The 16,716-nt window shown below is 38.5% G+C and overlaps 1 protein-coding gene across 5 annotated transcripts in view; it reads left to right on the forward strand.

Annotated features, from left to right (window-relative positions):
- BCHE (butyrylcholinesterase) overlaps positions 1-16,716 on the forward strand; it is a 47,481-nt gene that overhangs the window by 17,744 nt on the left and 13,021 nt on the right. For 2 of the 5 annotated variants that reach the window (XM_010716967.4, XM_010716965.4), the window contains exon 2: positions 3,996-5,517. In XM_010716967.4, the coding sequence (XP_010715269.2) occupies positions 4,001-5,517 (1,517 nt within the window). In that variant the 5' untranslated portion in view covers positions 3,996-4,000. Of the gene's footprint in view, positions 1-724; positions 889-3,995; positions 5,518-16,716 lie in introns of those variants that run through there. The other 3 variants (XM_085232832.1, XM_085232833.1, XM_010716966.4) reach the window with 3 other exon arrangements.

Genomic DNA, 16,716 nt, shown 5'->3' on the forward strand with positions numbered 1-16,716 from the left:
CACCTGGCCTGGGCTGTGCAGCAACCCTGACATCTCTGGCACTTACACTGGCTTGGCACCCCCAGCCATGCATTCTGATGGAAACAATACTCAACAGGCTCAGGTGAAAGGAGGGCATTACATTGAGTAAGCAGAGGATGATTTCTAATTTTAACCCTAAGAGGAGTGTGAAGGCACCGTGTGATGCCATCTGGGTGCAGTTCTTCATCGTGAAGCCAAGACCGAGCAGAGCAAATTTCAGCAGTACCCCTCAGATGGCCGTGAGTCAAGTAATGCCAGTGATGCTTGCCAGCTGTTGACATGTCTGCACAGCAGACACTCCTCTTTTGTCTGCCAACAGTTGCTTATGACCAAAAATAGTGACTTACGCTACAGCGAATACAAAAACTTAAGTACTTTCACATTGTGCTAACATTGATGTATACAACAGCAAAAAAAAAAATATATATATATATATATATATCTCGAGAGATATGGGCAGCATTCTATGCACGATGAAGAAAAGAAAGGCAGGATTCTATCGTATTCATAAATCTGTTGATCTTCCCGGATTATCAAAGCGTTGCTCTGTGCTAAAAGCAAATCGTTGCCTCTTCCCTTTCCTATAGAAGTACAGGATGGCTGATTTTCCCCAGAAGGAGTTTCCCTTTGTAGCGTTTCTCCAGCGGTACCATGTGCCTTGGAGCAGATGTCGGCTAACAGGGAATGCTGCCTGTAGATCAAGTTGCTGCTGCCAACTCTCGCGAGCTTTGTGTCAGAAACAGTTGATTATAATGTCAGTACTGTCCAATTTACGGGCTTAGAGCAGCAGCTGCACACTGCGTTTTCCCTGAAGTATTCAAAGACCCCGAATCTTTAAAACTTTGTAGTGCTTGTAATAGAAGTGAGGTAAGTGATTCTCTGTTTCCACGTCTCTGTCTGCCAGGGCTAATTTACGGTTCCGCTTGATTTGCACGGGAATTGTGATCTTTTAAACCGCTCCGCTCTGCCCATTTGTTGCTCTCTTGGGAAAACTCACTTTGCTCTGCAAATGGAACGAGTAAGCAGGCGTGTGGATCAGACCTCGGTGTTATTTAAGGGATTCTGGGCTGAGTAAATTAAAATGAGCCAGAAATCACTTATTAATTCAGCCATCTTTTCTATTTAAATAGTGACTTTATGATTTTATATAGGTTTTTTTTTGTTTTTTTTTTTTTTTTGTGGCTGGATAAAGATTTGTGGGGAGAAGAAACAATTATTGAAATAAATTTTATTCCCCTGTGGAATGAGAATATAAAAGCATGTTCTGTTTAACTTCTGCTGGAGAAAACTACCACAAAACTGGCTTTTTACTGTATGCAAATGCATTACGTGATATATCTCTGCTCGGCTGAGGTTGATGAGCTGAAGCACTCTGCTGCTGTTTTACTTTCATAGTAGTAAGTGATGTTTGTTTTTCTCATGTAACGTTTCTCGGCGTAAACTCAACTTTACTGTGTTGGGTTTGTTTTAATGCAGCGTGAGAAACGTTACTAAATGTAATATTAGTCATACATTGAAGGTGTCATAATAAGCTGCCCTTGTTACTTCTGTCAGTATAGAGAAACGTGAGAGCAGGCAAACTCTTTAATTCAGTAGTACAAAACTCCTGCATTTTTTTTAAGCTTGATCTGTTTCATACTTTTCGTTTTCTACCTATGCTATTGCAGAGATCATTGGGAAGGTGGTGCAGAACTGAATCTTTAATTCTTTTTTCTTCTAAAATTCCTGCCTTTGGGATCGAAAGTTACACTTATGTGTTTTGCAGTGCTACTACAGTGTTATATTCCTGTCCCATTCTTTTTTTAATTTACTGGAGAGGGCAGAGGAGAGTTAACTTTAATTACATTTAGATATTAAAAGCCTCGGGACCTTTAACATCTCTATTTTTTCTTATTGCCATTTGTTTTCTTGGTAATGACTTTTACTTTTTCTATTAATAACCTTTTATTATTTCCAGTTTGCTGCTATCTCTTAGTCCTGGGTTCATGCATTAGAAGTGAATACATGATGAGGAAAAAGTGTCAATGGAATGATAGACTTAATTACTTTTCCCTCCTCACAGTGCTCTGTAGTTGACTACAGTTCCTACTACCATTTCTGAGTTGACTGTGAGGTGGGGGGCAAAGAGCTTAGCCCTACCCTAATCCTTACGTAGCTTTTCTAATCCATCTCTTAGATTTTGTGATGGGAATGAATGGATGAGAAAGGACTAACACTAGTGAGGGGAGCTGTGCAGGGACTACAGGCTGTTGGAGTGCTGTAGGAGCTGCTGCAACACATGGGTCCTGATTGAGGTTCGGCATACAAAAGGAGAGATTCCTCCACACCAAACTTAAAGATGGGTGGAGTGTTAGACCAAAGCTTAAAGTTTATTATCCCTTTTCACCACCTTTTTTTTTCTTTTTTCTTACAAATAAAAAGACAAAAACATGCATGTTTATTTTTCTCAAGTTTACCTAATGCTTATCTGTCTTGATTAATAGTAAAAGTATTGACCCTGAGGGTTCTCGTCTATACATTTGATGCTATCTCAAAGTCAGGAACCTTGTACAAATTGTTCCTTCTTTATTTTATTTTCTTAGTTTATTTCTAGCAATATGCAAAGGGAGAGGAGCTCGTCTTAAGCACAAAGCTGTACTTTCCACAGAAATTAGCCACATTCCTTTTAAGGACACAAGTGCTTCTCATTAACAAAGAATGGCCTGTTTAAACTGGCTGGAGTGCGTAGGCTATGTACAATGGGGCAATAAGGAAAAAAATAGAGAAAAGCTTTGTTGAGTGTTTTCAAATATGGAAGACATAGAAATTGGTTTATATAAATACTATTTTTCTGACTTTGAGAGGATGATGCTGGGTGTTTTAAAAACAGTGTTTGAACTACTGGTAAATAGAACTACTAATGTGCTTAAATGGGATGCATAATATCTATACCCTTTGCTTTAATATGTTAGCTACTACTTGGTTCTTAGGGAGAAAAGACCAGGCTGTACTTAAACTGTGAAGCCCCACCAGTGTAAATAAAAAAACAAAACAAAAAAAAACAAAACAAAACTTGGTTTTATTAATGTTAATTTTAACTCAAAAATACACTACTTGTCATGATTATGATGGTTATGAACCTGGTTAAGTTGCTTTAGGGAAATAAGGTCTTGCAATATTTCATTAAGATCTTAGTGTACCCCTCTGTGCAGTCATCCAGATGAGTTCATGAGCTGGCACTCAGTTCAGAGGCCCTTTGCACACTTCACTTGCTTCAGCTCTGAAGATATATGGGTAAGGCAGTGAGACCACCCAGGGCTGCTTGGGGTTCACAGCAATGCCGTCCTGATGGTTTGCTTCAGCTCAGGCATGTGCTGTGATGTGGATATGGCTCAAAGCTTAGATAGACTTGGAAATTTTTGGATTGAAACTTGCTTTCTAGCTTTTTTCTTTTTCTTTTTTTTTTTTTTTCCCCTCCCCAGTGTTCATAGAATGCATGTTTATGTGTGGGAAAAGTCTGTGGCTAGTGATGTCTATTATCTGCCCTTATTGATTTGAGCATTCAACTTGATAAAGAAACTCCTAGCAGAGGAACGGTTCATCGGGCACAGCTTTCTGTGTCACAGACTGTAAGATGTTCCACTAGTTGTGCTGGTGGAAATGCAAGTAGTGAAGTCACCTGTTGCAGACAGTGTGAGTTTGCTGGTGACTTGTAAACATATGATCTATGACTACTTGATTCTCTGGTCCAACTTTCTTTCTTCTTTGTATTTTTAGCAACAAAGTTTTCTGTAGCACTATACTGAGCATTAAATCCTAACTATTGCTTTTATGAGACTGACAACAAGGTATGGCTTGCTTGATCTTTGTGCAGGAGCACCATCTTAATTTAAGCGCCCTTGGGATGATCTGCATCCTTTTTGAATGAGCAGCTTTGACTCTGGTGTTAATACATGGAAATAATAATCCTGAATTTATTTTTTCCTGTCTTTCAGGCATCATGGTTTTGACAAATGGGATGAGCACCTGTGCCAGATTTCTTATGTGGCTTCTTCTCCTGTATATATTCATCAGGAAGGTAGTGCCTGAAGACAATATAATTACAACTAAGAAAGGCAGAGTAAGAGGAACAAACCTGCAGGTACTGGGAGGGACTGTGACAGCCTTCCTTGGGATACCTTATGGAAAACCACCTGTTGGTAGACTGAGATTTCAAAAACCACAGCCTTTCGAGTCATGGTCAGGTATCTGGAATGCCACTAAACATGCAAACTCCTGTTACCAGCTTATAGATACAACTTACCCTGGGTTTCCTGGAACAGAGATGTGGAATCCGAAAACTAACTTAAGTGAAGACTGCTTATACCTTAATGTATGGATTCCTTCTCCAAAGCCCAAGAATGCAACTGTCATGGTTTGGATATATGGGGGTGCCTTTGAGACTGGGTCAACTTCCCTACCTGTCTACGATGGCAAGTTTCTAGCCAGAGTAGAAAGAGTCATTGTAGTTTCCATGAACTACAGAACTGGTGCGTTAGGATTTTTGGCTTTGCCAGGAAACAAGGAAGTTCCTGGAAATGCAGGTTTATTCGATCAAAGATTGGCACTTCAGTGGGTTCAGGAGAACATAGCATCTTTTGGAGGCAACCCAAAAAGTGTGACTATATTCGGAGAGAGCGCTGGCTCGGCTTCTGTCAGCTACCATATCCTTTCTCCTAAAAGCCATCCTTTATTCACAAGAGCCATCATGCAAAGTGGATCTGCAAATGCCCCCTGGGCTGCAATTACAGCATCTGAAGCCAGAAGGAGAACAGTGGCTTTAGCTAAACAACTCCAGTGTCCCACCAGCGATGAGACAGAACTAATTCTTTGCCTCCAAGATAAGGACCCCAAGGACATATTGGAGAATGAAGTTTATGTAGTAAATTATTTCTCTCTTTTACACATATATTTTTGTCCAACTGTGGATGGTGATTTTTTAATGGACATGCCAGAAACATTGATTGAGAATGGCATTTTCAAGCAAACACAGATTTTGGTTGGTGTTAATAAAGACGAAGGAACGAGTTTTCTAGTATATGGAGTCCCTGGCTTCAGCAAGGACAGTGATAGTTTGATTAATAAGACACAATTTGAAGTAGCTTTAACTCTGTCCTTTCCACAAGCAAGCCAACTTGCTATAGAATCTATCATTTTTCAGTACACGGATTGGGAAAATGAGCAAAAACCAGAATATTACCGTGATGCCATGGATGACGTTATTGGGGACTACCATATAATATGTCCTGTGATGGAGTTTGCCAAAAAAATTGCAGAAATAGGGAACAACTTGTTCTTTTACTTCTTTGAACATCGATCCTCAAAGCTCCCTTGGCCGGAGTGGATGGGAGTAATGCACGGTTATGAGATTGAATTTGTGTTTGGATTGCCTTTAGAAAGAAGAGTTAATTACACCAAAGCTGAAGAAATCTTGAGCCGGTCCATGTTAAGATATTGGGCAAGTTTTGCAAAAACTGGGTAAGTTTGCTGTAGAAGTCTGTTTGGTCAGATGGTTGTTATTGCATGGGCGGAAGAACTTGAACCGTGTTAATGGTGGTTTGATTCCTGATGGAATGCTGAGGCAGGATTAACTGTTCAGCTAGCCAGAATTCCTGTCTTAGTGCTTTTATCGGAGCTATCTTAGTAAAATAAACTGTTACGTAGTTCACGGTGGTGAGTGAGCTTAAGAGAATAATGTGCGTTCACCTATGAAAGCAAACGCAAAACATTTTTTACCATGGTAGCAGCCATTACAAAGGAAGTTAATGGTCTCAAGTTTTAGAAATGAAATACTTAATATTTTGAAGACCTTAAACAGTAGAAATAAGAGCAAAGCCCAAGTAGCTGTGAGATGTAATTTGTTCAGAATGCGCACGTGTAAATGTGGAGGTCTATTATGTTCACAAGATGAAATGATTCAGTTTGCTGGATGTTCTTCTCAGAAAGCTTTATGTTCCCATCTGCACTGTAAGTATAATCCTGACTTTCACTGAAGACGGTAACAAATCACTTGCTATTTCCATTAGGCTCATCCTTAAATGAAATACGTACTAGCCTGCATAAGAAGCAAATAAACATATTTCATTTGGATGTTTGAAATGGATTAAATATAGCCCCTCATTCAGTCTATTTATCTGGTGTCCAAGAGAAGAGAGAGACAACTCTTGCTCTGCACGGTGGCATCCTGGGACTCTCTCAATGTACTATTAAGTTTGGAATGAAAACATTTCAGAGCAGTAAGAAAACCAGCTGCTACCAGAGCCGCGTACAATTGGTCTCGAGGCTGCAAGCCTCGTGCAGTGGGGGAGCTATCTTGCCTACTCAGAAGTTTGATTTGCACTCTCTCCTAATTATACATGTAGAAAACTGTGCTTGTGAAAATATAGGATCAAATGCTTAATTTGTGCTTTTAAAATATCTTATTTTTCAAGTCCTGTATTGTAGTTCTTTACTGTGAGAGTGCTGAGGTGCTGGAACAGGCTGCCCAGAGGGGTTATGGGTGCCCCATCCCTGGAGGTGTTCACAGCCAGGTTGGATGGAGCCTTGGGCAGCCTGGTCTAATATTAACTGTGGAGGCTGGTGGCTCTGCCTGTGGCAGGGCAGTTGGAGATTCATGATCCTTGAGGTCTTTTCCAACCCGGGCCATTCTGTGATTCTGTATGTCATGGTGGACCTTTCTTTTTATTCATGAAGGGCGTGTAGATTTGGAAAGAGAGAATGAATTTTGGGACAGTATCTAATTATTTTTCTTATTTGACATCAGAAGAGACTGTAGTGCTCATTCAGTCCATGCAACCTTGTACGTAAAACAAAACATAGGTAGGATTTGGGCATTTCCAGTGATGGAAAATTCAGCACAAACATTGGCAGGTTCTTCTAACTTAATACAGTTACAGCTATAAAGAGAACTTGTGTGTCTGATTGGAATGTGCCTATTCCAGTTCTTCACTTCCCAGATTCTAAATTTTGTTTGGCAGTTTCTGATATTTGCATTACAGTTTGTGTTCCAAGCAGAGAGAATTCTAGGCTCTATTCAAATAACCCTTAATCCTTTTTTCTTGTTGAACAAAACAGGTTATACTCTCGTGTTTTTCATTGTTATACATTTTTTCCAAGTCTTGAATAATAACTGTGCCTCTCCTCCGGAACTGTGATTCATCAACACCTTGTTGGAACTTTCCGTGTTAGAATTAAACACTGTCATCCCCAACGAGTCCTCATTACAGGTGTCATCTGTCTTCTATTTCAACCTGATATTCCCCTGTTTACTCATCCAAGGAAAGTGTTATTTGCATTGACCATGCTGTTATGCTAGGAGCTGCTGTGTGCCTCTGCGTGATGGTTAATTGATCTGCCCCAACCCCACAGTCCTCATTTCTGTGCTGGCTCTGATTCAGCTCCAAAACCACTGCATTTCTTATCTGGCACCAGCCTGAGGGCAGCCCAGCTGCTGCAGCCCCTTGTAGCCCCTTTAGGTTACACTCTGAGGGGAACTTTTTTTACATACAAACCTTGTTTAAACAGATTCACTTATGCCATGGTGGTTTATTTGTTTTTCAGAAGACATAATTTTATGTAGAAGTATTAATTATATTAACAAGCTCTATCTCATTTCTGTATTGGATCTTGAAATATACATATATATTTAGTGTAAGTGATGAGCTTTTTAACTCAGATTAATGACTGTACAGTTAAATATACTCATCAAAAGCATAATTTTTTGACATTGATTTTGTTCTACCAAAATTAAATGAAAAATTTATCTTAGAGCTCTTCCTGCTTCCCTCTCCTTTTGGAGCCTGAAGGCACCACTCCCTGTGAATTCTGAGTGAAAGGCTAATGCAGAGAAATGCATTCAGCAGGAGCACACGTTTTGGAAATGAGCTGTGTGCTTGATTTATCAATACCAGAATGCATGTGATAGATTCCCAAGATGAAGTCTGCATGATGAGGTCAGGCAAAACTTGGTAACAACTCCCTCATCCTGGAGACATGCTATGACAGCATTGCTTTGATGCTGGTGTCACTTAGGCTCTCATTGAAGGGCAAAGACTCCTTATTATATGCTGCAACCAGGATCTGATATCAGCCATCCAGAGACCCTAGATCTTTCCATTTACCAGAATCATTTATTAGCAGAAGAGAAATTTAGTTCTGTGCAAGATATTGCAGAAGAATGTTTACATCTCTGTCAAGATCAGGCTGGGGGGGTTCTGAGTACCTGATTGAACTGTGCTTGTCTCTGTTCACTGCAACAGAATTGGATTTGGATGACCTTTAAGGGGTCCCTTCCAACTCAAATGATTCTGTGATATATGTTCGTATGTATATAAAATTCAATTGCCTGCCTACCAATAACCTGCAAAATAGAGTATACAATCCTTGTTGCTGTAGCTGGCTAAAATTGAGTTCGCTGAGGTTTAAGTTCACAGCAGGCTTTAGCCATCAGTCCAGACATCTCATCTGATTATCATTAGCGCTGTAACTAAATTAGCCTACAGGTCAAATTTCAAATGGTTTCCACAGCAAATAGCAAATAATCCCTCTCTCTGCTTCCAACGCAAGTATAAAAAACCATCAGTATTAGGGTCAACAATACACTCATGGAATTTATGTACCAGGAAGTGATCTGGTCACTTAACCTTTTATGTGCTATTTTTCCTCATCATCGAGACTGCAGATGTATTAAGCTTAATATTCCTAACGTAAAAAAGGGGATAAAAACTGTTAGTGACTCCAACAGTAATAGCTGATTGTTGTTTTCCCAGCACCTCTGAACACACAGTAAACATTTATATAGAACTGGGGAAGCCCAATTTGGCATAATGTTTATAGTCAACTCTGGCATGATCAAAGGACAAACATCTGGGGAAAAAATTACTATTCATGGCTCCAGTAGATGAGGAGAAGTTGAGCAAAAAAGATGAAAATCAGAAATATCGCATAGCACAAGTCTTAATGAGGGCGGTTGACCTAATATGCTAATACGCAGAAGTTCAAACGCATAAGCAAGGGAAGAACAGCCTGTAGAAGAAAGGAGATAAGACAAAGTTAACATGAACTCATCAAAGTCAGTTTTATCCTGGTGCTTTCTGGCTGGGAGGGCCCAGCTCAGCTCACCTCTAGCTCAGCAGCTCGCTATGGGTTGCCCCTGGCTCTGTGTTTCTCGTGAGGGGTCTACAAGCCCCCGCTTTCACCCAAATGATATCTGTTTTTCTTTCTCACTTGAACCACTTTTATTGGCTGTACTTTCAGTATCAAGCAAGTTCAGCTGATTATCCCAGCTTTTCCTTAGTGTTGTTACCATGATATCATCCAACGTTTTTTCTTGGCATATGTTTGAGCCTTGAGAGAACAACGCTGTCATTGCTCCCTTGGAAATCTCACACACAGAGAGAAGAGGGTTATTACTGGTGCTTTCTAAAAAAACCATCAAGTCTAATATATTTATATTATGGGAAAGAATGGATTCCAAAATCGATTGCTGTTATTTAAATTTGGGTTTAAGAACATTCCGTTTTCCTTCACCTAGGATCTTCTCATCTGAGTCTTGTGTTTAAGACTATCGGCAGATGAACGTCACTTAATAGCCTTAATAACATTAGATAGAAATCCAAACATCATCAAATTTGGATAGGCAAAGGAACGTGGCCAAATTGTATTCGAATGAAAACCTAAGTGTGATATTGATGCAATATGGAAAGAGGAGACTCAGGCTCGGTATAATCATGTTTTTGTATATAGGTGAAGTTCATTGTAACAGTTGGTTAGTTTATCATAGTTGGCCTTCTGAATGCTTCCCAGCATAACTGATTTTAAGTGAATTTCACAGTGATAGAAATAAATTTAAATTTTTATTTTGAGATACTTCTCAAATTCTATTCTCTGCTGCACTTTTGATGTTCTGGAGAAAGCTTTTGAAAGCAAGCAAGTGACTCTAACAGGTACTATCAATCATGACCAGCAGAATGCTCCGCTAACTCCAGTTAGAAGTAGTTTTATTTATCGTGGAAAAATATATGGCATCCCAAATCAGTGGTTGCTAGGTTATGCTTTTTGCATTATTTTATTTATTAGATTTGGTAACTGTATTTTTTAGATAGAAGTGACGTAAGCTGACAAGGAGATAGACAAATCAGATGAGCTGAGAACTCAAGACTGTAGTGGAATGTACAGAGATAATATTTTTTAAGGCTTTGTGAAAAATGTTTTGGATAAAAGGAAACTGGCAAAACTTGTCCCGCTGCCAGTTTTACAACTGCTGAAACAAATCTTTGCAGCTTTTTCTATAAAGTGAAGCCTTTGAAATATTTCCTCCTATGTTTTAAGGGAATTTGTGAGGCTTTGATTGTCCCACAAAAGCTCTGAAGCACTTTGCCCAGTTATTATTGCCTTTCCCTGATGTTCCACTGGTAGACATATAATAAATTTCAGTGCTTTTGTTACTAACTTATCACAGCATGTTTATAGATAGTAGTTTCAGAGCAGTGAGAACCAAAACAACAGCCTCATATAGAGTCCAGAAAAGAGACTGAACTGGGGATCTATATCGTCTCTGTATGGTAAGGGAAGAGTATACTGGGAAAAGAAAAGAGATAAAATAAACCTTCCAGCCACTTGAAGTTATTTCGGTAACTAAGAAAGTTTACATACCACTGAGCTATTTGGTGATAGGAAAATATTCCGTTCCTTATGTTGGTGGAAAAGCAAAGTTTTAATTTTGACCCAAAAGAGCAAGCGCATTCTCACGTTCTGTGTCATGGGAATCATGTGTGAGCCATGAAAAAATACTGTGGGAATCATGTACGTGCGTAAAAATGGTCTAATTTTCGGAAACCTATTGTCCACTATACCTATTTCTCCACATTTCATTTCTGGAGCACTGGCTCATCATCTTTCCATGGTCCATATGTATTCTTGTATTCAGAAGCTGCAATGGAAATGAGTGAAGCAATTCATTTGAAAATAGTGCATCATGAAAAAAATCAGTAACTAGAGACTCTTGGCAGTTGTCTCTGTTTCTGGCTTGCAAGCTGACAAGCTGTCATTGAATTTCAAAACTGAAAACGGGAATGTTTGACTCAGTCATCTTCTGAAAAGAGGCCTGGGATACAAGTTGTTTAGATTGGCTTAATATTGCAAATACTGCAAAATTACAAGAAGATGCCTTGTTGCTTTTCATATGTGCAGCAAATGCAATTCTATCCGTACAGATTTTGTTCTCTGCAAAAGATGAGTCAAATCATTATTTCCAAACATGAGATGAGAACATCTATTGAAGAAATGTCCAAATATTGTAGGAGTAATTGAACGAGATGTAAAACTAAAATCTAAAACTATAATGCAAAGCTTTGCCTTGAGTATAGCACTGGCAATGCTTTACAGAAGAGAGTGAGCTCTAATGCAATTGCCAGGAAAGGGACAGTGGGTAAAGAATCTCTTCCTGATGACGGAAGAACTAAAAAGCTTCATGATTAAATCAGTGGATTTAAATTAGAAAGAAAAAAAAAAAAAAAAAAAGAAAAGAGTTCTGCTATAACCTTTATCTGCTTTGCACAGAAAGCTGTATTAGTCTGGGTTTTTCTAAGCTGACTTCTTTTGGAATTAAGCACCTGAATACTTTTATCCATCTGATACTCTGTTCTTTCCTCCTAAAATGATTTCTAACTTAGCTCTCTGATTCCACGTTAAATTGTGGGGGCAATAAATCAGTTTTGGCACGTGCTCTGTTACTGCAGTGACAATCACAGCTTGAAAAGATTGCGAATATCTTTGAAATACCGTCAAAGTCTGCAGGATCAAATCCACCAGTGATAATCCACCATGCTGGAAGTGAAGAAGGTGAACTCCCTGCATCTGGAGATGTAGGCAGAGACGTGCAAACATGTATACATAGGCAGAAGAGAAGAAATAACATAGAGGATCTCTTTGAAGTGGGTTTTGTAGAGCTATGCTGCTTTTGGCTGACCATGTGTAAGAAGAGAGGGAAATGTCTTGGATGCAATTCTTTTTTACTCTCTTGACTAAGAGATATGTAGAGAAACCCTTACCAGATATGCCTACTCGTTGTACTCAAACCCTGCAGGAAGCCTACTGAGGTATGTTTTGGGAAAGAGAGAAAGGCAAAGAGATGCAACTGTTCCAAGAGTTAAGATAAAATCATGGTATGCTTTCTATCCTGAACTTGGGGATGAGAATAAGAAGCCTGGATGGCAATCATTTAGCATTTGATGTAGCACAAATAAATATAAAAGATGGGAAGACAAGAGATGGAGATGCCAACAGATGCAAGAGGCTAGGTGAACGAGATAAGATATAAAGAAGAGAGAAAGAACAAAAAACAGATGGAAAGATAAAAGAAAAAATATCTCAGATGCTTGCCATGAAATATTTTTAGGTGAAAGTATCTGTGAACAGCGAAACGCATGCATTAACCTGGTATGAATTATGTGTAAAGAGGGTTCGCATATAAGAACAATATACTTCAGAGATAATCTAGAATTAAGGATAATTTTCCCTGAATCTTAAGAACAGACATGTAAAGACACAGTAGCAAAAGTCACCTTGAAGTTCTAGTTAGTGTTTGGATGCAGTTTAATTGTCTTTTTAGGGATACTCTTCTTCCATGCAGTGTTTCTGCAGCGTAGTCCTTGTTTCATCATCAAAAGACAGAAATTGGAGTTTAAGAGGTCTGCAAACCCCATTTTTCCAGTTGATTTTGGAACATTAATCTGAAGTCCTACAGAGGAATGGAAACCATGTGGTACAAATTTTAATTTACTACCCAAGACTGGAGATTGGCTTGTTTCAGGGAAGTGGCAAAGGGGAGAAAAGAGGAAATGAGGAGCAACAGAGGTTACCTAACTGTATTTTCAAAGGTAGTTCAATATGATGTTTAATTTTTTTTTTCAATCAACTGCAAGAGAAGTCAGTTGTGAGTAAATGTAGTTAGCAATTTAGTCACAGGATTTGTGAGATTCTGTCCTCACAAGTCTAGGAGCCACATAAGTAGAAATCGGACATTTCATGCTTACATTGAGTGATGTTAAAAAATTATACTCTACTGCAGATATAAAATTAAAAGCTGCTGCTATCATCTTCTTTCCCAGACACCCAGGGTCTTGACCTGTTATCTACCTTTCCTTGAGGGAAAATAAGACAACTTCCTAATTTCACAGAGCACAAACTCTGTGGAGTGTTGCTTCAAACTTACACCAGGGAGGTCTTATATTCTATTGGAGCTGCTGTTCAAATACTGTGATTTTTATTTTAACTAATGAATTTAGAATATCTGTCTCTCATGAATGGTATTTATTCATGATGGTGCTCTCAAACAGTAGCCTCCAAGTGAATTTTCTACATAACTGGAAATGCTTAGAGATTTAAATGATTGTTTTTTCCAAGATGTGAAGTAGTGCGTGTGGTATAATTTTCACAAACGCCCTCTTAATTTTGTCAAAGAAGGACTTCAAACAGGCTCAGATATCCTCCCCTCTACACATACTCTTTCTTCTTGAGATCATGATTTTCTTGATTCTAAGTTTAAAAGTTTCTATTTAGAGATCCCTTTCTTGGTTCCAGGATTGAATTTAAATCAGATTCAGAGGACTTTGTAACGCTGGGACATCATTTTAATCTGTTTAATGTAAAAAATATATATGATTTCTACTTACAGATGTCAGACCCACAGAGAATTTATAACAGTGATAAATGGATAATTACAATTGTGGCAGTTTGGAAGTTTGTAACTTTTGATCTTCCTACCAACAGAAATAAAACTGTGGTAGTAGGAGAAAACATCAAGAAAAATGCTACTGTTATCAAGTCCATCATGACACAATGCATCTAGATGATTTTATTTGGTTCAGAGCTATGTGGAGTATCCGTCTTGAAAAGAAATCATGATTAGGGCAATTACAATTGAAAGCAAATCTCAAATATTACATCATAGTGTTGCATCCATTACTCAGCCAGTCTTGAAAATTTGGTCTTTAGAGATAAGGAAAGCATTGCATCCATTTATCTAACAATTTCCAAGTGTCTGTGAATGAACTCTATTAATGGCTGAGAAAGTGAGAATTTCAAACAGCAATCATATACATATGAGTAAAATATTTACTCTTTCTCACAACCAACAGCGTTGATAATTTTTACTAAAGCCACCGGGAATGTAAAACATTAATAGTTGCATGGAAATAAAACATTTTTCTCTCCTGTTACACACTCCCTTTAGATGTTTCCAGGGAGCAATTCTGGTTAAAATACTACGAAAGTTCAGATTTTCCCAGGCCATGAGAAAAAGTGTGGTTGTAAAGGAGATAAGCGAGTTTCAGTGGATGACTGGAAGGGAAAATGCTATGTCAGTTCCTGTCTACTTATTCTTTTACTTACATTATGTGGAAATGACTTCCTCCATCAAAGTTAAAATAGGATTCAGCACCTTGTTTCATTTCCAAATAGCCCTCCTCTTCAGCTACTACAAGACTAAAAGCTATCATTCCTTTTGATTTTCTGCTGAGTATCAAAAAATAGTATCTTTGAACAGTAGTCCTTGAAAGCTAAAATTGGTATCATATGTAAGGTCATGAGGGTCTTACAAAACACTTCGCAGGAACAATCAACAAAAAAAAAGTTTAACTCCTTTGGAATGAAAAAGTCTTAAGCCATAGTTTGACTCTCTTTTGTCTGTTCAAAAATGACTTAAATAGGAACTGTGAATGTTTGCAGTAGACCCTCGAGTCCTGGAGAAGGTGTGAAATCATCCAAGTGAATTCTGTCCAGAAGGAGAGAAGAAAGAAAAAATTCTATAAATAGCTGCAGGTATTTCTCCAGCTGGGACCTGATCCAAAGCTTTCTGAAGTCAAATAACCTGCCCCCTTTGTTTGGATTTGGATTAGCCTCTAACTTACTGATTCGCTTCAGAAAGTGTTGGACTGCTCTTCAAACATGAACCAAAATAACAAATCAGATGCAAGGTATGTTAAACAAAAAGAATAAAATACTTGTGGATATAGCACCGAGCTTTGCTGGAACATTTTCACAGTGCAGGAAACCTAAGTACAAGGGTTCTTGTACTTTGTCCAGCATGGACAAAGGAGGTTCAAAATACACTGTTGGGGTCTGAAGGGCTAATTAACTTTGGCTTGGCTGACCTGGCTCATTATTAGTCCTGATAGCAGAGTAGACTCCAACCCTGGAGCCAGAGATCTGAGGCACTGAGCTCTTAAATGCATTACAAGCATGCCCAAGTTGCTAAGACAGAACATCCTGCATCTAAATTTCTCAAACGCTGTATTAACAGCCAATACCTTAAGACCTTGCTTGTTAATCCTTTATATATAGCAGGAATTAATGAATGAGTACCAAGACGTGCACAAGCAAGAATCGTTTCAACTTGATAAACTCCTCATGAATCAGTTTACAGCAGAAAACAGACCAAAAAAGAAGCAACAGCTTGTTACTTCATTTCCTGAAGCTGATATTGTTTGCAATAACACATACCATGTTAAATTATAGTCTAAGACACTTAAACACACCACGGCTGTCACCAAGCTGGAATCTGGAAGGAATATCCTGAGCTTTATTTAGCTTGTGAAGATTTAAGAAAACCTAGTTGCAAGGTCCTTCTCCAGTTTCTGTCAGTTAAAAAGTATGCCAGCTGGATCCTCCACGTTTCTTCAAGGATCAGCACAAGAAATAATGTTTATCTTCAATATAACGTGCAAAGCAGTTTCCTTTAGCAGGGACTCAGAGGCACTTTATGGTCATTAGGTAATGAACTCATGTTTGTAATGTGAGCGAGAACAACAAAAAATAATGAACTTTCCATCAACAACTGTTTAAGAAAAGTAATTTGGAGGATTCAACTCTGCAATCTCTCTCATACTTGTAGCACTTAATCGCATGAGCCCCTCTCATTCGGTACAATGGAAATCTGAGTAAGGCTCAATGATCACAGGATCACAACCAATGATTTTTATGTCCCATTAAGGAAATAGCAAACAATTTTCTTGCAAGAATTACATTCTAATTAAAAAAATAATAATAAAAATCAGTGTTTTTAAACATGCTCAGTATTTATTTTCTAAACTCCACTATTCTTCTTAGTGCCAGAGGAGTACAGGCCAGATATCTTGAGAATGCCAGTTCCATAAGGCTTCAGAGAAGCTTAGTATATAAATCACAGATAATTGTGAATGCTTTCAAATCACTCAGTAAACTGCAGGCTGACAATATCCCTGTCTGAGTTGTCACCTTTCAGTATGGAAGTTTTTAGAGCTTGGTTATTATAAACGACACCACTCAGACTTTTCAGTTGATAGCTTGGATAGTTGTTGTCTTTTCCACTAGTCTGAGAGGATAAAGACCTTAAGAGGATATTTAAAAATAAAATATTAAGCATGTCAGGACATTTGCACAGAGAATCCATCAGGATAGATAGGATGGTTAGTGATTAACTCTTATCAAGGAATACCCTGAAGAGCTGTCTCAATTAAATAAAAAACAGCAAGGTAACTTGTTATGTGGTATTATGTACCAAGAGTACCAAGTGACATCAAAGCTAATATATGTATTTGTGAATGTCAGCTTTCCAACTCGCTTACTTAGGAGTGGCACTTCCCCTTGTCTTTGTTATTCTAAATGAGCCAATCCACAAACCTTAGGTAATGTACAGGA

This window comes from Meleagris gallopavo, chromosome 11, assembly GCF_905368555.1.
Source record: "Meleagris gallopavo chromosome 11, MGAL_WU_HG_1.1, whole genome shotgun sequence".
Classification (NCBI taxonomy): domain Eukaryota; kingdom Metazoa; phylum Chordata; class Aves; order Galliformes; family Phasianidae; genus Meleagris; species Meleagris gallopavo.